General features: G+C 44.7%; 2 protein-coding genes across 10 annotated transcripts in view; one reads left to right on the top strand and one right to left on the bottom strand.

The window, feature by feature from the left end:
* The window catches only part of LOC144608440 (ciliary microtubule inner protein 2A-like), a 46,528-nt gene that overhangs the window by 13,062 nt on the left and 13,220 nt on the right, over positions 1-20,246 (bottom strand). Inside the window, exons 6-7 of one of the 2 annotated variants that reach the window (XM_078426211.1) lie at positions 19,263-19,371; positions 16,776-16,943 (exon numbers count right to left, since the gene is read on the bottom strand). In XM_078426211.1, the coding sequence (XP_078282337.1) occupies positions 16,870-16,943; positions 19,263-19,371 (183 nt within the window). In that variant the 3' untranslated portion in view covers positions 16,776-16,869. Of the gene's footprint in view, positions 1-16,775; positions 16,944-19,262; positions 19,372-20,246 lie in introns of those variants that run through there. The other variant, XM_078426212.1, reaches the window with a different exon arrangement.
* LOC144608438 (tubulin beta-4B chain-like) lies at positions 1,433-13,356 on the top strand. 8 transcript variants are annotated; one of them, XM_078426206.1, is made up of 5 exons: positions 1,443-1,499; positions 2,609-2,717; positions 2,792-2,902; positions 12,296-12,644; positions 13,119-13,356. In XM_078426206.1, the coding sequence occupies exons 1-5, from the start codon at positions 1,443-1,445 to the stop codon at positions 13,354-13,356; spliced, it is 864 nt and encodes a 287-aa protein (XP_078282332.1). The 8 variants fall into 8 exon arrangements, with proteins under 8 accessions (XP_078282334.1, XP_078282332.1, XP_078282333.1 ...); XM_078426207.1 differs by having other exon boundaries at positions 12,296-12,612; positions 13,114-13,356; XM_078426209.1 differs by having other exon boundaries at positions 12,296-12,436; positions 13,136-13,356.

Genomic DNA, 20,246 nt, shown 5'->3' on the forward strand with positions numbered 1-20,246 from the left:
AGTGTTGTTTACAAAATGAGTACCTGCGTTGTGTTATTAATGCGAACCCTCAATCCCCAGATGATGACCATTGGCCACATTGGACATTTCAATAAAATGTAAGAAAGCAAGAGAATCCGTTTTACTTTTAAACCATGTTGCCCATGTAACCCATCAGTGGGCCATTATGTAGTCCAGCCACTGAGTGACTTTCCCACAAATCTTTCCAAATATATTCTAGATATTTCTCCTGATATTTTTGGACCAGTTCTACTTAAAATCAAAGATCAATAAAATGTGAAATGTAGCTGAGGTTTTGTTGAATGGATTGGGGGCACACTGCGTGCAGTCAGTGTTAACAATGGCAGCTTCTCAAACAGGAGGAGTAGCTTCCTCGTGGTGTGTCAGTCAACTACTTTACTCCAATAATTATGTTATGTCAGTAGGTCATGTATGATTATGGTCTTCAGTATTTCTCTGTCAGGGTTAATTCCAGATTGTCTTCCAAGTGGTGGTGAGCCATTGCCTTGATGTTTCGCACTCTCTATGTTGAAGTACATCCACCGCATTGCCGGGTAGGGAGTTTATTCAGCCAGTTTAGTTACTAGTGGCACTGCTGAGCCATTTTTAAGTTTTCCACCCAGAGTACATTTTGTGCCTCTGCTACTCTGTTTATTCTGGCTTGATCAAAATGAGGAGCACTAATTTATCACTGGTGACTGCCACCTCTGAACCAAAATATACCCAGGGGCTGTGATTTTTTTAAACTAAACAGACATATAGATGTGTGTATATGTCAAGGTGCTATATTTCTAGCAGCCCGCACTCCATGACACCTTTGCAGCCTGAAGCAGATTTGAGAAAGCCTAGAGATAAGTACTTTGCGTTTTCCCATAGAAATCTGGTGGGATTTCATTTCACCGCTCAATGGGAACAAGTGCAGAATACGTTTATAATAATCAGGTAATGGTTTGTGAATTAAAAGCAGGAAAGCCTGGAAATGACCACAGGATAGGCAATATTTAAGGGGAAGGAGGCAGATTTAGCAGTGCACACGAGCTCTCTCCATTAATGCTGCCTGCATTTTCGTCGTTTACTAATTGCAGCAGTTATAGGTGCCAATTTGCATTGTACAGTGGCCATCTGCATCGCAGAGGCCGGAGACCGTCGGCATCGCACTGAGGTATGCGGACGACACCGCCACAGCTTTCCCGCCAAACCCCCGCCCAGCACGTGGTGCGGCTGGAGCGCCCGCGCTTGGCCGGGTTCAACCAATGAGGGCACAGCTTCCCCGCAGTGGGCAGGCGTTTCCGTTGATTGACACGGGGCTACACCAACAGTAGGCTGGACAATGGGCCCGCCCACCGTCGGTGACGCGCGGGTATATAAATGGCGGCGCGGACAGCGCGCTCAGTCTGGCCGTGCTTCTTCGGGGGTACTGCTGTTAGCATAGGAGTAGCAGCATGAGGGAGATCGTCCATCTACAAGCAGGCCAGTGCGGCAACCAGATTGGAGCGAAGGTTTGTACTGGTGTCAGGGAGTGAGGAGATTGACCCACTGGGCGTAATGGGGTGGCGCACCACCAGGGATATCCCGCGCGAGGAGCAGGCAAGCAGAGACGAGGTACCCGTGAGGACCGCGGGAGTCTAGCCGTGAGGTGCGAGCTGCCGTCGTGATGGTGTTGTCGAACAGCGGGCGGGGAGCTCCCTCTGAGGGAAGGCAGAGCGGGCTCCCCGCAGGTAGCCTCTTTGAGGGAGCGGGACCGTCGCTGTGAGGCGTCGGGCGCGGCGAGCCGGGTCGGGCGCGGGGCCGTCGCTTTGAGGGAGCAGGGCCAGGCGCGGTGAAGGAGCGGGGCCGGGGCTTGGCGCGGTGAGGGGCCGGGGCCGGGGCCGGGCGCGTCGAGGGAGCGGGGCCGTCGCGGTGAGGCTGAGGGCCGGAGCCGTGAGAGAGCGGGGCCGTGGCGGTGAGAGAGCGAGGCCGTCGCGATGAGGCTGAGGGGGCTGGGCTGGGCCGGGCCGTCGCGGTGGTGGAGGGAGCGGGGTTGGGCGGGTTGAGGCTGAGGGAGCGGGGCCGGGCGGTCACGGTGAGGCTAAGGGAGCCGGGTGAGGGGGCGGAGCCGTCGCTGTGACCGTTGGAAGACGGTTGGAAAGCGCGCGATTTCAAGTACATTGGAGTGGCGCATGCGCATCTCAGCGTGCGGCGCGGGCCGCTCCCCGGGGAGACGGAGCGAAGTGTCTTCGAGTCGAATGACACTTGTTGTCTACATTGACAATTTCAGAAGAATGTTGATGAACATCTGGCATTTCAAATAGATTGTAGAACTTTCATTCATGAAGTACTTTGTCCAAAAATAGGTCTTAAAGTTTAGAGGAAAGTTACCATCTTTTGCCAAGCATAACTTTATCCTCTTGAAGTCATTTTTTGGCTAAGGAACCTTGTTTTTGAAGCATGGAAAAAAAAAATGTTTTGTACATTATTGAAAATTTGTTGTGACATTTTTAATGATACCCAATTTTATCTGATGCCACTTAATAGAATGACTGCTTCACGGTGCTTTTTTACATTAAAACTGACCGAAAAGACCAAATGCCTTCTGATTCCTATAACTATCTTCCTGTTTGCCTTTTAGTTTTGGGAAGTCATCAGTGATGAGCATGGCATTGATCCTACTGGAGCCTATCATGGAGATAGCGATCTTCAACTGGAAAGGATTAATGTCTACTACAATGAGGCTACAGGTATAAATAAACAATATGGATTATATGTTTTGCTTATACTGTGAACGCAGAAACATATGTTTATTTTTCAACAGGTGGAAAATACGTACCACGAGCCATTCTCATGGATTTAGAACCTGGTACTATGGACTCTGTTCGTTCTGGACCCTTTGGACAGATTTTCAGGCCAGATAACTTTGTGTTTGGTAGGTAAATATTAGAGTAATTACTTAAAGTTGATTAAAACTTTCTGAAATAGAAAAATTAACTTTGAGTTAAGTTAACAAGTGGGCAGAGGAATGGTTAATAGAGTTTGATGCACATAAATGTGAGGTGTTACCTTTTGGAATGTTTAACCAGGGCAGGACCTTCAAAGTAAATGGCAAGAATCTGGGAAGTGTGGTAGAGCAGAATGATCTTGGAGTGCAGGTACATAGTTCATTGTAGGTACATAGGTCAAGAGTGTTTTATTATCATGTCAGATAGAACAATGAAAGTCTCACTTGCAGCAGCACCACTGAAGAACTCCATTTGGATTAAGAGAAAAGATCCAAGACCTCATTGAACAGAATATAATTGATCCTGTTGAATCAACGCCATGGGCCAGTCCTGTTGTAGTAGTACCAAAACCAAACACAGATAAGGCTTTGTGTGGACATGAGATGGGTAAATGAGGCAATCATACAAGATACCTACAGTCAATGAGGTCCAAGTGGGGTTATCAGCAGTTGGCATTAGACCCAGAGTCAAGGAAAATAACTACCTTTGGCACACATTGTGAAACATGCCAATAACACCTTTGCTCATGCTGTCTAAACCTATATGATCTCCTCGTTGCTGAACACTTTAACTCCCCCTCCCATTCCCACACTGACATTTCTGGGCCTTCTCCATTGCCAGAGTGAGGCCCAATGCAAATTGGCAGAACAGCACCTCATAATTTGCTTGGGTGGTATGAATATTGGCTTCTCTAACTGCAAGTAACCCATGCTATCCCTCACTCTCCATCCCTCTCCCATCCTAGCTCTCTGACCAGTCTGGTTGTCTTCCTGATTAAATGTTATCTTTGTAAGCTTTGTCACCTTCCCCTTGTTAACAATGATCTACTCTACATTTTCCTTGACCTGCATCCCCTTTGATGTCTCGTTTTCACACCTTACCCTTCCACATCTGTTTCCTCTCCCGGTCTGAAGAAGGGTTGCGACCCAAAATTAGAGATGCTCGACTGTCCTGCTGAGTTACTCCAACGTTTTGTGTCTATTTTGGTACCAATATAAGAGGTTGTTCGGAGTCGATGTCGCACCATAGATTTACCCGTATGAAATTCAAGCGATTCCTGGAACTGCAAACATCTCGGATGATATCATTATGGTACCACACTTGTGGAACAAGATGAGAGATTTAGGCAGACACTAGCTTGGTTGAAGGCTGCTGGATTGATAGTGAATGTGGACAAATGCTTGCTTGGTGTTTCAGAATTTGTGTTTATGGGCCACAAATGGCATTTCAGCTGAAGGCAAGATTAAAGCTGTGGAAGAAGTTTGAGAACCAGGAGATGAAACTGACGTTTTCTTGGTTTGGTGAATTTTTGTGCAAGATTTATTCCAAATTTAGGCTTCTGTAGCACGGAGGAGATTGACAAAGAAGAATGTGCGCTTTGTGTTTGGTCCAGAACAAAGAACTGCATTTCAGATGTTGAAACAGTTTGAGTGCCCATACTTTGGGATACTATGATCCAAAGGCACTGACCCAAGTTATTGCAGATGCAAGTCTGGTGGGGCTAGGAGGGGTACTTGCACAGATCATGTGGGACAATTGAGAATTTTAGCGTAAGCAAGCAGATCATTGATGGAAGTAGAAGGAAGATATATCTGACAGAAAAGGAGGCTTAATAATAAAAGACGTTAGAGGGCGATCCAAAGAGGTGACTTGGAGGAATGTCCACACAGGACACATGCAGCTATCAGAGATGAACAACACACAAAGTGTGTGCGGAGAGGAAACCGGAACATACAGCCACACAAGGGGCGTGGCTGTGTTCTGCGGCTCACCGGCAGTCTCTGTCTTTTTTTTGTCTATTGTCATCGTTTAATGTGCGTTTTGTTCTATTTTTAACTCTGTGTGTGTGTGGGGGAAACCTTTTTTCTAATCTCTTTCTCAACGGAGATGCGACCTTTACCGTGTCGTATCTCCGTTCGCGCTACGGCCTAACATCGTGGAGTCGGCGGCCTCCAGCTGGGATCGACCTTGAAGACTCCGGTCGCAGGGCCTGGACTTACCATCTGAGGCTTCGGCCGTGGGCCCTGCAGACTGCAACATCGGGAGCTCGCAGGTCCCTGGCTGGCGACCGGTTTTTGGGAGCTCCAGCAGTAGCAGCTTCGACCGCCCCGAAGTGCGAGGTATGATCGACCCGCTCGCAGGCCCCTCATCGCCCTGCGTGGCCTGGCCGCGACACTTTCCATCGCCCGGTGGGGGCTCAGGACTTTCATCGGCCGGCTCGGCTCGGCCCTGGGACTTTCCATCGCCCGGTGGGGGCTCAGGACGTTCATCGGCCTGCTCGGCTCGGCCCTGGGACTTTCCATCGCCCGGTGGGGGCTTCAAAAAAGTTGGGAGCCTCGATCACCTCGTGGCACCACGGGAGAAGAATGAGGAGGAGATAAGACTTTTCTTTGCCTTCCATCACAGTGAGGGTGTGTCTGGAGCAATCACTGTGATGGCTGTTTGTGTAAAAATTGTATCTGTGTCCTGTGCTTTTTGTTGTCTACTGCCGGACCCTGACGTGAGAGGACGCTGGCGTTGTTTATTCGCCGCTTTTCCGTTAGGATAGTTTGTCTGTTTGTTTTTATGTTATGATTGTTTATGTAAAGCGCTTTGAGCACCTGATAAGGCGCTATATAAAATAAATGCTTATTATTATACTGAACGTGTGAACTTTGTGCGGATTTCCATGTTCTTTAAATTCATTTTCTACGCTTTTTGCATGGTTTCCGCATTTTTCACTTTGCCAAATAAACGGAGAAATCGGATCAAAAAAGAAGGAAGAAAAAACGATGTATAGACTTGTAAAGAACACTAGGGGTTCTGCGAGAAATCCCCCCCCGCACCCTGGAAGTCTCCCCGGAATGTAGCAACTAGGCTGGGAAAGGCAGCCAATCGCAACCCCATCAAGACTTCCACGGCCGATCGGTGGGTTAAGTTTGCAACCTGCGGCTGGGGCTCTGGAACTCCAGCCCAGCTGGAACCAGCAAATCTATCCCCATAGCTGACTTCCTTGACCTGTATAAACCAGCAAAGCTCTGGAACCAAGAGTGCCAGAAAAACAGTGGTAGAACTCATGAGTAAATATTAAATTTACGTGCAAGATTATATAACAAAATTAATTTAGACAGGGTTAAAATATAAATCACAGCAGAAAAGCCAATTACCACCTTTTTTGGCTGATTATCAATTAATGTGTGAATTTACTTAAATGTTATTAGTGGACTGTGACATATTCACATTATTGTGTAATGTCTGTTTTTACTTTGAAATGCACTAAAAGAGACTTGAAACGGGTAATTTTGTGTGTAAATTTTCCAATTTTTTGACCTCCGTTGTACGCCTCGCACAAGCGCTTGGCTCTTTCCTCTTTTTTTTTTACCTCACTCACATGCCTGGTACTACCAAACAAAGCTGAGGTCAAGGATGATTGTGTTGGCTCATGAGGGACATTTAGGAGTTGTTGGAACTAAACAAAAACTCGTACAAAAGCATGGTGGCCAGGGATGGAAAAGGATTTGGAACAACATGTGAGGCCATGCCATGGATGTCAGATAGTAACCAGACCAATCCCCCTTGGCCAATACCATGCACAAGTTGATTTCCTAGGCCCACCTCCATCAGTTGAGTGAATAGTAGTTGTGATTAATTACTACAGCAGATATGAGTATGCGATAATGAAGTCTACAACATCGTGAAAGACTAGCAGTTTTGATGGGAATCTTCCCAAGACACGATCTACCAATAACATATTCCGACAAAGGACTTCAGTTCATTTTCGCAAGTTTGCTGACTGCATGAAGAACACAGGTATGTACCATCATAAAGTTACACCAAAGCGGCCACAAGCTAATGGAGAAGTGGGAAGTCAGAATTAATCTCTAGAGAAGAGGATGAGAATTACCCAAGCAGAAAGCAAAGATTGGAAGAAGATGCTTTTATCATGTAACAGCATTTAGAGCTGCACCACAACATTGAAGCGAATTGTTTGAAGGGAAAATCCAGACCAAGGTACCATGGGTTAGTGACATGGTAATTGATCAAGAGGTGAGAGATCATGATGCAGTAAAGAAAGGGACATCAAAGCTCTAGGCAGACAGGAGATGAGGTGCCAGATCATGTGATGTCAGATGAGGTTATCCACTTTGGCGGCAAGAACAGGAAAGCAGAGTATTACCTGAATGGTGAACGACTAGGAGAAGGGGAGATGCAATGTGATCTGAGTGTCATGGTGCACCAGTCATTGAAAGCAAGCGTGCAGGTGCAGCAGGCAGTGAAGAAAGCGAATGGTATGTTGGCATTCATAGCAAGAGGATTTGAGTTTAGGAGCAGGGAGGTTCTACTGCAGTTGTACAGGGCCTTGGTGAGACCGTACCTGGAGTATTGTGTGCAGTTTTGGTCTAATCTAAGGAAAGACGTTCTTGCCTTAGAGGGAGTACAGAGAAGGTTCACTAGATTGATCCCTGGGATGGCGGGACTTTCATATGAAGAAAGACTGGATAGACTAGGCTTGTACTCGCTGGAATTTAGAAGACTGAGGGGGGATCTTATTGAAACATAAAATTCTTAAGGGGTTGGAGAGGCTAGATGCGGGAAGATTGTTCCCGATGTTGGGGGAGTCCAGAACCAGGGGTCACAGCTTAAGGATAAGGGGGAAGTCTTTTTGGACCGAGATGAGAAAACATTTCTTCACACAGAGAGTGGTGAGTCTGGAATTCTCTGCCACAGAAGGTAGTTGAGGCCAGTTAATTGGCTATATTTAAGAGGGAGTTAGATGTGGCCCTTTTTGCTAAAGGGATCGGGGGTATGGAGAGAAGGCAGGTACAGGTTACTGACCTGGATGATCAGCCATGATCATATTGAATGGCGGTGCAGGCTCGAAGGGCCGAATGGCCTACTCCTGCAATGTGGAAGGGAAAGGCAAAATAGAAAACACAAAACAATTTTTTCTTTGTAAAATGTATTTCTGTTCAATAACCTTTCTATAAATAGCAGAATATACTCGTGATAGGCCTGACATTGTACATGTAGTCCAAGAACTAAACTGTTGGAAATAATAGTCGTTTTTCACACATGAATGCGCATATGCAATGCATATGCGCACTTGGCGTGTCTACTTTTTGTTTTGCTGAAAAGTGCCATATGTTATGAATTGTGATGTAAAATTCTGAATTTTGGACATCAAAATTATGAATTTGTAAAAACAAATGTTGGATGGTCTGCCTTAGGGATGCCTTCTGGTGCAGGTAAAAACACTTCACGAGGCCGTTTGCTTGCGGGTGGTAGACCATAGTGTGGCTCAGCTTAGTGCCAAGCAGCCGAGCCATTGCTGACCACACCTCGGAGATGAACTGCGCACCTCTGTAAGAGATGTCCACCGGCACACCAAAGCGGGCGATCCAGTGGGCAGCGAGAGCTCGTGCACACGTCGCAGTGGAGATATCTGAGAGCGAGACGGCTTGCGGCCATCTTGTGATGGTGAAAAGATGGGTGACACCTCTGGATGGAGGCAGCGGTCCGTCGATGTGGATTCATGTGTCGCTGAATCTTTGAGGTTTGACAGGGATGCACGTCCTGGCCCAGTTGCCAACCTGTTTGCACAACCCGTGCCACATGAACTTGGCTGCCATCAGTGCCGTTGTTGCCTGGATGGAAGGGTGAGCAAAACCATGAAACATGTCGTAGATCCAGTAGCATCAAGCTGTCTTGGCTGTCCGGTAGACACGTCACAAAGGAGCGTGCAGTCAGCGGGCTTGAATCCTTCAACAGGCCTGAGATGGAAGTGCGGTAAGCAAGCATCCCCTCGCTGGGCGGCCACAACGGCCGTATGGTCGACACCCGGGGCCAAAGCGTGGATGGCATTGATGATGTGCTGTATGCAAGTTGGGCACTCTGAGATGTAGGCCAAGTGACACTGCTATCGGGATGACCAGGGATCAGACACTTTGGCAGAGGCATGCGTGAGTGGCTTGTGGTTGGTGAAAGTTGTGAAATCCCTGCCTCAAGGAAGTAGCAGAAATGCCAGGTGGCCAGGTAGTGCGATGAGCTCCTGGTCGAAAGCGCTTTATTTCTGCTTTGGGGGGGCGGGGGGTCTTGGGTGACGACTGAAAAAATGCGTAGGACTGCCAGCTTCCATTTATCGGTTGTTCCAGCATTCTGCCCACAGCTGTGCCAGATGCGTCAACCATGAGTTATTGGCGCATTGGCCAGCGAATGTACCAGCATCGTCACCTTTGCTAGCGCCTCATTGGCCTTGTTGAACGTGGACGTGATTGCATCGTCCCAAACGAGCTCTTTCGGCTTGTTGGCTTAGGCCTTGAACAGCGGTTGCAGGATCCTGGCGGCAGCTGGCACGGAATGGTGATAGAAGATGACCTTGAACAAACTCTTGGAGGGAAGGGGAAGGGTGGGGGGAGGTGGGGACATGGACCGTTGTGATTTGCTGTTGAAGACCACTGGTCTTCAATGAAATCAGGTATGTGCAGTTTTAAATGGTCTTCAATAAAATTAGGTATGTGCAGTTTTAAATGAAACACTTCATAACTTAGTCATACATTTTATAACCATTGTTTTATTCAATACCAAGAGAATTGGGATGTGTAAGGAAAAAGCAAAATAAAAAACAAACATTTTTTTCTTTGTGTTGTAAAAAATATTTCTGTTCAATAGCCTTACTATAAATAGCAGAATATACTCATGATAAGCCAAGATCTACAAACTGTTGGAAATAACAGTCGTTTTTCACATGAATGTAGTGACGGTGGCACAGCGGTAGAGTTACTGCCTTACAGCGAATGCAGCGCCTTGGACCCAGGTTCGATCCCGATTATGGGTACTATCTGTAGGGAGTTTGTACGTTTTCCCCGTGATCTGCGTAGGTTTTCTCAGATCTTCAGTCTCTTCCCCCATTCCAAAGACGTGCAGGTTTGTAGGTTAATTGGCTTGGTAAATGTAAAAATTATCCCTAGTTGGTGTAGGATAGTGTTGATGTGCAGGGGATGGCTGGTTGGCGCGAACCTGGTGGGCCGAAGGGCCTGTTTCCACACGGTATCATTAAACTAAATTAGTGCAACACGTATGCGCATTCAGCGTGCGTACTTTTTTGTTTGCTGAAAAGTTGCATGACGTGCCATATTATGAATTTTGATGTAAAATTATGAATTTTGGACCTCAAAATTATGAATTTGTAAAATCAAAGGTTGGGAGGTCTGGGTTGGGAGATGTCGACAATAGTAAATGGCCACTCTAAGACACAGAAGTTGAAGTTGAGCTAGATCGTGTGGACCCCACACGTCATGATGTTGATGGCGACCAGAGAAGGCCCCCTCTTTCCAGAACGAGTGTCTGCCCTCGATGGGGGCAAAAGACTGATCTCTGCTCCTGTGTCCACGAGAAAATGGCACCCCGAATGACGAATCCAGGTGTAGAGGAGGCAATGCTTCTGGCCGGCCACAGTAGCCGCTACTGGCGGTCGGCCAAGGTGTTTCCCAGATGCGTGCAGGGTTGTCAGCAGGTCTCAGAACCCCCCCTTTGGTGTTAGTAGCACCACTCACCCTTTCCGGTGTCGCTCGTGGCCAGCTTCACGGGGGCCTTTGGTGGAGGCTGGGCCCGACCGCTTGACCTGCCGAGGCACCTCCCCACCCTGCTGTTTCGTCTGCCAGAGCATGTCCGCACGGGCTGCCAGCCTTCAGGGCTCGGTGAAATAGTCATCCGCGAGGAGCAGGCGAATGTCCTCGGCATCTGCTGGAGGAAAACCTGTTCAAACAGGAGGCAGGTCCGTCCATCAAGGTGAGCATTTCATCGACGAGCACGGACGGCTTGCAGTTGCCCAGGCCATCCATGTGCAGGAGTCTGGCTGCCGTGTCGCAGCGGCTGAGACCAAAAGTGCGCATGAGGAGCATTTTGAGGCCCTCATACTTGCTGGTGGCTGGTAAAGGATTATGTGCCCGGTAGTGTCCTGGTCCAGTGCACTGACCATGTAATAGTATTTGGTGGCATCGGTGGTGGTCTGCCAGATGTGGAACTGGGCTTCAGACTGTTGAAACCACACGTGGGGCTGTGATGTCCAGAAAGCGGGCAGCTTCATCAAAACTGCTTTCTGCTGGTCTGCGTTATCAGCTGCGGACATGATATAATCCAAAATCGGCTGTTTTTGGATCGTTGGGGTCACCACTGTAGAGGACCACGCGTTGTGTAAACACTCCATTTAATAATTAACTGATACAGGTCTGTCGCTCACGTGCGTATTCCCATTCAAATTCTAACCGCAAATCTTTTCTCCGCCCACACATGACGGCCTGCTCCACAGACCCCGTGATTGGTCAGCCCAGTCTACGCGAGAGTTCAAGCCCGACAAATGATGGGTCGAAACCAAAATGACAGCCTGCCACTCCCTTTTGAAGAGGTGGGAACCTCACACCATAGTAATGAGAAATTGAAAAGGTTGGGGATGGAAATTTAAAGTTTTACTCATGAAAACTTCTGACATTGAAACAGATATGGAGATATGGAAGATGACAAAGCTTAGTCAAGAATGGGGTTTAAAGGAAGATCTGAAATGAAAGAGAACCAAAGGTTTTTACAGAGAATTCCAGAGGATAGGCTGCCTTGCATTAAAAAAAAGATAATTTGAGAAACCACTATTTCAGACCGTTTTGGTCTTTAGAGGTGAAAATAGGGATGGCACGACTTGGGTTTGAGACTTGAGCTTGACTCGGATTGTAAAGTTATTGAATAGATAATGAAACTGCAATCTACCTGGTATGGAGAGATTATGAAGAACAGGCTAAGTATATGTTGGTTGCATTTAGAAGAATGAGAAATTACATTGAATGGCTGGGGATCAGCTGGGCGGCGCGGACTTGGTGGGCCGAAAAGGCCTGTTTCCACGCTGTTTATATATGATATGATATATGGGTTTTGGAGTACTCGACGGTAAATCCTGGGCACATGTTTGTTCTGAGAGTCTAGAATTAGAGGGCGTAGTCTCAAGGGGTGTGCATTTAGGACAGTTGATTTTATTGAATGATCAAGCAATTCAAGTGGTAGAATGGTCTGGTTTATTTTTTTATCTTCACAACAATCTATTGCTTGATTATTCAGGTTTTTTGTTTTAAATAGTGTAAGGAATTGATGTAAAGATTATTCAAACTTCCTTTGGAAAGATTGCTTATTTATTATTGCAGGGAACTAGCAATGGGTGGAAACTAACATTTTGTTTCTCTACATCTGGGGATGGATCAGTGTGCAGGCGTTTGGTTATTTTTGGACTATTTAAAAAAAACTCAGTTTGCGTATATCCTGAAAACAGTAAGAATTAATTGTTCTTTCATTTCTTGTAGGTCAGAGTGGCGCTGGTAACAATTGGGCCAAAGGTCATTATACTGATGGTGCTGAATTGATTGACTCTGTTCTGGATGTGGTGAGGAAGGAGGCTGAGGGTTGTGATTGTCTTCAAGGCTTTCAACTCACCCACTCGCTAGGTGGTGGTACTGGATCTGGCATGGGTACACTCCTTATCAGTAAGATTCGAGAAGAATATCCTGATAGAATCATGAATACATTTAGTGTTGTGCCCTCACCTAAAGTATCAGACACTGTAGTAGAGCCTTATAATGCAACTCTCTCTGTGCATCAGCTTGTAGAGAACACTGATGAGACCTTCTGCATTGATAATGAGGCTCTTTATGACATTTGCTTCCATACCCTTAAACTGACAACTCCTACTTATGGTGATTTAAATCATTTAATGTCTGCAACCATGAGTGGTGTAACAACCTGTTTGAGATTCCCTGGGCAGTTGAATGCTGACTTGCGAAAACTAGCAGTAAACATGGTTCCATTTCCCCGCCTCCATTTTTTCATGACAGGCTTTGCTCCTTTGACCAGCCGTGGTAGCCAGCAGTACCGTGCCCTCTCAGTACCTGAGCTTACCCAACAGATGTTTGATGCTAAAAACATGATGGCTGCCTGCGACCCTCGACATGGCCGTTACCTGACAGTTGCTGCCATTTTCAGAGGCCGTATGTCTATGAAGGAGGTTGATGAACAGATGCTGAATGTACAGAATAAGAATAGTACCTATTTTGTGGAATGGATTCCCAATAATGTTAAGACTGCTGTTTGTGACATCCCACCTCGAGGGCTCAAGATGTCTGCCACATTCATTGGCAACAGTACAGCTATTCAGGAGCTGTTTAAACGCATTTCTGAGCAGTTTACTGCTATGTTTCGAAGGAAAGCTTTCTTGCATTGGTACACCGGTGAGGGTATGGATGAGATGGAGTTCACTGAGGCTGAAAGCAACATGAATGACCTGGTATCTGAGTATCAACAATATCAGGATGCTACAGTTGGAGATGAAGGTGAATTTGAGGAGGAGGGAGAGGAAGAGGCTGCATAAACAGCATTGTATATTATGAACTTCTAAACATGTTTTCTTTGTTACATTAAGACCTGTTTCTGCAGTTTGTCTTTTTTCTTGTTTCATATTTTCTGTTTTATATTGACTCATGGTTTGAAAATTTTAAATAAAAATGGTTGCTAATTTAATTGTAAATGTTTCTATTTTGACAAGCATTCATTCCTTCATCGGTAAATTCTGAAAAGATCTTGGAGCTGCAGTTGTCCAATTAAAAGACTACTGTAAAGATAAAATTGTTCTGGCCAGGAGCACATGTGGCATTTCATTAAATACATTATTAATAGTTAACAATATGGAAGGGTCCACCTCAAGCTGTTCACTTCAAAGCACTGGCCTCTGACTGGTGTTAGTAGGTGTGTGCATTTTCCATTAATAAATATTGGTGATGGGTTAAGGACGTAGCAAAACACCAGATTGCAAACACTGGAAATCAAGTTTGGGATTAAAATATAGTAAATTACAAAGAGGAAACATTCTGACAGTTATTTCAGAAGACTCATTTTGACAATGTTTTTCAAAGGATACAAGATTAATAATGTTGAAATAAAATAAGATTGATTCAAGGGAAGGGCAACAATTATGATTAGGAATTTGAATGTGTGACTTTTCATGTACTTGGACCAGAGATTATATTTCAGGAAATGTTGAAAGATAAGTGTTGAATGGGAAGGGCACGGGAAGGAAAATAAAGTATTTGAAGTAGATTAATTATTGATTTGACTAAAGTGATCTAACCATTCTGAGACATTCAATACTTATTAAGCACAGATAAAAAAGAAGAGAGGGGTTAATATGGCACTTTTGGTAAGGGAAGAATAACTGCAGTTGTGAGAAATGATTTTGGTGTGATGTAATGTAAAAGTAGAAAACATTAGTAGGAGTTCATAGCCTATAAATAGGAAATAGAGATGTGTGACAGGTAATTGCACCCCAATCTGCAGCATATGACTCAAACAATTTCAAATCAACCACTTACTCAGTGACCTCCATCTTCAACTGTCCAACATTCTCTGTTTACCTATAGGTAATGAATCTGAAGAAGTGTCTTGACCCGAAACGTCACCCATTCCTTCTCTCCAAATATGCTGCCTGTCCCTCTGAGTTCCTCCAGCATTTTGTGTCTACCATTCTCTATTACCTTCCCAGCCAGCTAAGATTATCCTTCAGCTTATAGTGCATTATAAATTTATTGGTAAGTGGTCAGGGAGGTGGCTCTAGAAATAGTGGACACATTGATGATCATTTTCCAATGTTCAATAGATTCAGGAGCAGTTCCTGTGGATTGGAGGATAGCTAATGTTATCCCACTTTTCAAGAAAGGAGTGAGAGAAAATGGGGAATTACAGACCAGTTAGCCTGGCTTCGGTGGTGGGAAAGATGCTGGAGTCAATTATTAAAGAGGTAATAACGGTGCATTTGGATAGCTGTAAAAGGATAAGTCCAAGTCAGCATGGATTTATGAAAGGGAAATCATGCTTGACTAATCTGGGATATTTTGAGGACGTCACAAGTAAAATGGATGTAGTGTATCTAGACTTCCAGAAAGCCTTTGATAGGGTCCCGCATGCGAGATTGGTGACCAAAATTCGAGCACGTGGTATTGGGGGTAGGGTGCTGACATGGATAGAAAATTGGTTGGCAGACAGGAAGCAAAGAGGAGTAAATGGGTCCTTTAAAGAATGGCAGGCAGTGGCGAGTGGAGTGCCGCAAGGCTCGGAGTTGTGGCCGCAACTCTTTACCATATATATTAATGATTTGGAAGAGGGAATTAGAAGCAACACAGCTGGGTGGCAGTGTAAACTGAAGAGGATGTTAGGAGGTTGCAGGGTGACCTGGACAGGTTGAGTGAGTGGGCAGATGCATGGCAGATGCAGTATAATTTAGATAAATGTGAGGTTATCCACTTTGGCGGCAAAAACAAGGAGGCAGATTATTATCTCAATGGTGTTAGGTTAGGTAAGGGGGAAGTGCAGCGAGACCTGGGTGTCCTTGTATACCAGTCACTGCAAGTTGGCGTGCAGGTACAGCTTTCATTTCCTCCCGCCTAGACTACTGCAACTCCCTATACACTGGGATCAGCCAATCTTCCCTGTCCCGCTTGCAACTGGTCCAAAACGCCGCAGCGAGACTCTTGACGGGTAACCGTAAAAGGGACCACATCACGCCGATTCTGGCCTCTCTCCACTGGCTCCCTTCCCTGTACGGTACAGAATCAACTTCAAGCTCCTCCTATTCACATATAAAGCCCTAAATGGACATTCCCCCCCCACATCAAAAATCTTCTAACCCACCTCTAACTCCAGGTCCCTCAGGTCGGCCGACTTGGGGTTACTCACTATCCCGCGGTCTAGGCTTAAGCTCAGGGGTGACCGCGCTTTTGCGGTTGCAGCTCCTAGACTGTGGAACAACATCCCTCTCCCCATCAGAACTGCCCCCTCCATCGACTCCTTTAAGTCCAGGCTCAAAACCTATTTCTACTCCCTAGCGTTTGAGGCTCATTGAGGAGGCGCTGTGAACTGTTTTGTATGTGCTGTTATGTTTGTGTGCTACTGTATGTTTCATTTTTTCCTTAGTACCTAATCAGATGTACAGCACTTTGGTCAACGTGGGTTGTTTTTAAATGTGCTATACAAATAAAATTGACTTGACTTGGCTTGATAACAAGAGGATTTCAGTATAGGAGTAAAGAGGTTCTTCTACAGTTGTATAGGGCCCTGGTAAGACCACATCTGGAGTATTGTGTACAGTTTTGGTCTCCTAATTTGAGGAAGAACATCCTTGTAATTGAGGTTCACGAGATTGATCCCTGGGATGGCGGGACTGACATGAGGAAAGATTGATAATACTATGCTTGTATTCATTGGAGTTTAGAAGGATGAGAGGGGATCTTAGAAACATAAAATTATAAAAGGACTGGACAAGCTAGATGCAGGAAAAGTGTTCCCAAGGTTGGGCGAGTCCAGAACCAGGGGCCACAGTCTTAGAATAAAGGGGAGGCCATTTAAAGCTGAGGTGAGAAAAACCTTTTTCACCCAGAGTTGTGAATTTGTGGAATTCTCTGCCACAGAGGGCAGTGGAAGCCAAATCACTGGATAGATTTAAGAGAGAGTTAGATAGAGCTCTAGGGGCCAGTGGAATCAAGGGATATGGGGAGAAGGCAGGCACGGGGTATTAATTGGGGACGATCAGCCATGATCACAATGAATGGCGGTGCTGGCTCGAAGGGCCGAATGGCCTCCTGCACCTATTTTCTGTTTCTATGGTATTAATGTGAGCTTTGATATTGTCAGAATTATCTATGGCAGTCATTAGTTGTTTTTGTGTTGCTGTAGTGTCAAGCAGTAATGTTTATAAATTGTTCAGAACCATCCTTTATTTATCAATTTCAAGCCTATTTTAACAATGCCTTTCTTTGCTACTTTTCTGCTTGAGTTACAACTGCTTGACATGTGTGAATTATATAAACCATTACAGATTTTCACTGAACTTAAATCAGAGACAATGGATTTGTTTAGAAGCAATCCTAGAATTCTTTCCGAATGTTGATTCAATATCAAACTTAGCTCCTGTAAAACACAAGACAATGAAGCATTGAGAAATAGTCAAGCAAAGGTTTTGAGCATATGAAACAGGAGCAGGAATAAATTAGTTGGCCCATGATCCTGTGCTGCTATTAATTATATCTTGACTGTTTGCAGTCTTGATCTCAACACTACTCACTCTTTTTCCATATGCTTTGACTCCCTTGTAGTTCAAAAAACTTTCAATCCCTGCCTTCAATATATTTATTTAATGACCCTATAGCCACAATGCTCTGAAGTAGAGAATTCTCCTCGTTGTCATCTTAAATGGCAACCTCATTCTGAGATTATGCTCCTAGTTCTAAATAACCTTTCCTAGGAGAAACACCCTCTTAGCATCCACCCTGCCAACCCACTGGCCTTCCCACACCCACTCCTAGCAGTACAGCACAGGATCAGTCCTTTTGAACCACATGTTTAAGTATGGTTGCCCTTCCTTCTAACTTGAGTGAACATAGGCTCAATCAGCATGTCAATTCACTCATTTTCCAGAATAGTGCACTTTTCTGCACAGCCTCTGATGCAAGTTTATCATTCTTTAAATAAGAAGACCAAAACAACGCTGTATTCCAGATGTAAAAATGAACCACTCTATTTTCTATTTGTTGATTAACTCCTATCCATGCATTATATTACCCCCCGATCCTGTGTGTTCTCGCCTTCATGTGGCAACTTATCAAATTACTTCCAGAAGTTCAAATATACTACATGTACTTGTACCTCTTGATGCACCCTGTTTAATAATCTTCAAAGAACTATAGCAAACATGATTTCTTTTTGAGAAATCTATTTTAATCCTACTTAATTATTTTAGGATTTCTAAATGCCATGCCAATGATTCAATAATGAATAATGATTCATTTTCTTAAAGGCAGATGACTGAAAGAAGCTATTTGTCCCAATGTGCATGACAAACGATTAAGAGCATCCCTACATAATTCTATTTTCCGGCTCTTTGTCTTGGCCTTATAGAAATAATACCGTGTGTACTCTGCAATCCTTTCGAGCTATATTGTCCAGATACCCAATATTTCCAGATGAATATACTATTGTAGCACCCCATCTAATACTCCTACAAATTATCTGAAAATCTAGGATTTTGGTTGTTAACATCCCTTCCAAGGAAAATAGCTCTTTACATGTCAAACATGTTGCTAAAATTCATGTAGACTACATCAAGAGTTAATCTCGTTACACTTTTATCATCTTAAAAAATATAGGTATCAGTCAGACATGTCATCTTAAGAAATCCACGTTGCTGCCCTTATTAATCCATGCCTATTTAAATGAAAATTATCTTATGCATTAGAGCATGGAAAATCAATGGGGAAAATGATCAAATTTGAGATTTTTGGATGATTATCAGATAGGTTGAGATAAGGGGTGGTCACAGTGACGCAGTGGTAGAGTTGCTGCCTTTCAGTGCCAGAGATCCCGGTGCGATCCTAACTACGGGTGCTGCCTGTACGGAGTTTGTACATTCTCCCCGTGACCTGCGTGGTTTTTCTCTGAGGTCTTCGGTTTCCTCCCACACTCCAAAGACGTACAGGTTTGTAGGTTGATTGACTTGGTAAATGTAACAATTGTGCCTAGTGTGTGTTGGATAGCGTTAATGTGCGGGGATCGCTGGTCGGCGCAGACCCGGTGGGTCGAAGGGCCTGTTTCCGCGCTGTATCTCTAAAATAAACTAAATGGGTTAGGAACTGAGAACTCTCCCATGTTGGAGAAGACCAGAACATGTGTAATATTAGATCTGGGACTTTCAGGATTTTACAAAAATGAGTAAGGAGATCTAGAGTTCCCTCAAAAAGCTTTTGAGGTAGGAGGTTGGATCATTTGAAATGTTTACAATTGTAATTGAGAAATGGGAAATTGTCTCAAAATGGCTAAAGTTAAGAGGCAGATCAGGCATGATTGAATGATTTAGCTGACAGCTGGTTCAGAAGTCAAATGGCTTGCTGCAGTGTCAGTTTTCTTTAGTTTCTTCAAGCTGTTTGGCAAGATGATCTCATCAAATGGTGCCAAATGACGAAATGAAATTTAGTTTTTATATGCGTATGGCTGAAGGCCCGTGTTCAGTTTCAAGATGTCAGCACAATAGAGCTATAATCGGCACGCCCACTCTGATCTTTGATCATTCCTTGATTTACTTGGAAAAGCTCCTCCATAAAACATCTATGCATCGGATAAAATTCAGCAAGTATACGTGCATCCTCAGTAAATATTCCTTGAGAAGTCGGGAAGCCATGAATCTAGTATTTGGGCTACTTGCAGAGCATGTGTACAGTCATAAACAAAACATACCTGGCAGATGACCTCCATAGTTGGGAACCAGCGGTTTGTTAATGTAAATTTTACTATTAGGTTGAGGATCGTCTTCACGGTAACCTCTTAGCTTGTTCCTCACAAAGTACTGGAAAAGAAAAAAAATCATAATTAGGGCAAACTTTTTATGACCTGAGTCACAATTCAGGCCATGATGGCACGCAACAAAAGCTTTTCACATGACAATAAACTAAACTATTCCCTTGTGTAGGAAATAAAAACTGCAGATGCTGGTTAAAATCAAAGGTAAACACAAAATGCTGGAGTAACTCAGTGGGTCAGGCAGCATTTCGGGAGAGAAGGAATGGGTGACGTTTCGGGTCGAGACACTTGAACATGTCAATAATGGGAATAGTTTATGTACCCATAAGGTGGTATGGTAGAGGCTTCCCATGAAGGGTGTTTAGTTACTTATTGGGAGTCCACTAGTGTCAAAAGAGCTGCAGAGAAGCTGGGATGTAATTGAACCTGAGAGGAGCTGAAATTCAGCCTCTTCAGCTCTATTACCATCAGACACCTCGGTTACTCAAATGTTGCTGGAGACTAGTGGAGGAACCCTGGAGCCAGCAGGCTTCTCAAACGAGGGAGGAGTAGTGGGTCTCCTCAGTTTTAGCCTGTGCTTTTCTGACCAGGTCTCTAGATGTAGGAAACTATCAGTGTGTATGATCAGCTTATGTGTATGTTATTGTACTGAGCTTCCAAGCCTGTGCCTTTAATAGTTCAAGTGCCATCGAGCACATGTTGAGTTTCTCATTGACATGCAACTATTATACCCAGGCTCTGCGTAACAAAATTATGGCAAAATTTCAAAGACAATGCCCAATCTTCTTTTGAGATTAGATGTTTAAGGTGGTGAAAGGTTAACTGCAATGCAAAATTGAGGTTACAGAGGAGAGTAAATTAGATTTGACAGTCTGAATGTACTACAGCTGCCAATTAACATGTTTAAAGACATTGCCAGAA

The sequence above is a fragment of the Rhinoraja longicauda genome, chromosome 31, assembly GCF_053455715.1.
Source record: "Rhinoraja longicauda isolate Sanriku21f chromosome 31, sRhiLon1.1, whole genome shotgun sequence".
Lineage (NCBI taxonomy): Eukaryota > Metazoa > Chordata > Chondrichthyes > Rajiformes > Arhynchobatidae > Rhinoraja > Rhinoraja longicauda.

Coding starts and splice junctions, on each gene's coding strand:
- LOC144608438 (XM_078426203.1), top strand. CDS start 1,443: ATGAGGGAGATCGTCCATCTACAAGCAGGCCAGTGCGGCAACCAGATT. Junction 1,500..2,608: donor GCAACCAGATTGGAGCGAAG/GTTTGTACTGGT, acceptor TTTGCCTTTTAG/TTTTGGGAAGTCATCAGTGA. Junction 2,903..12,295: donor GCCAGATAACTTTGTGTTTG/GTAGGTAAATAT, acceptor CATTTCTTGTAG/GTCAGAGTGGCGCTGGTAAC.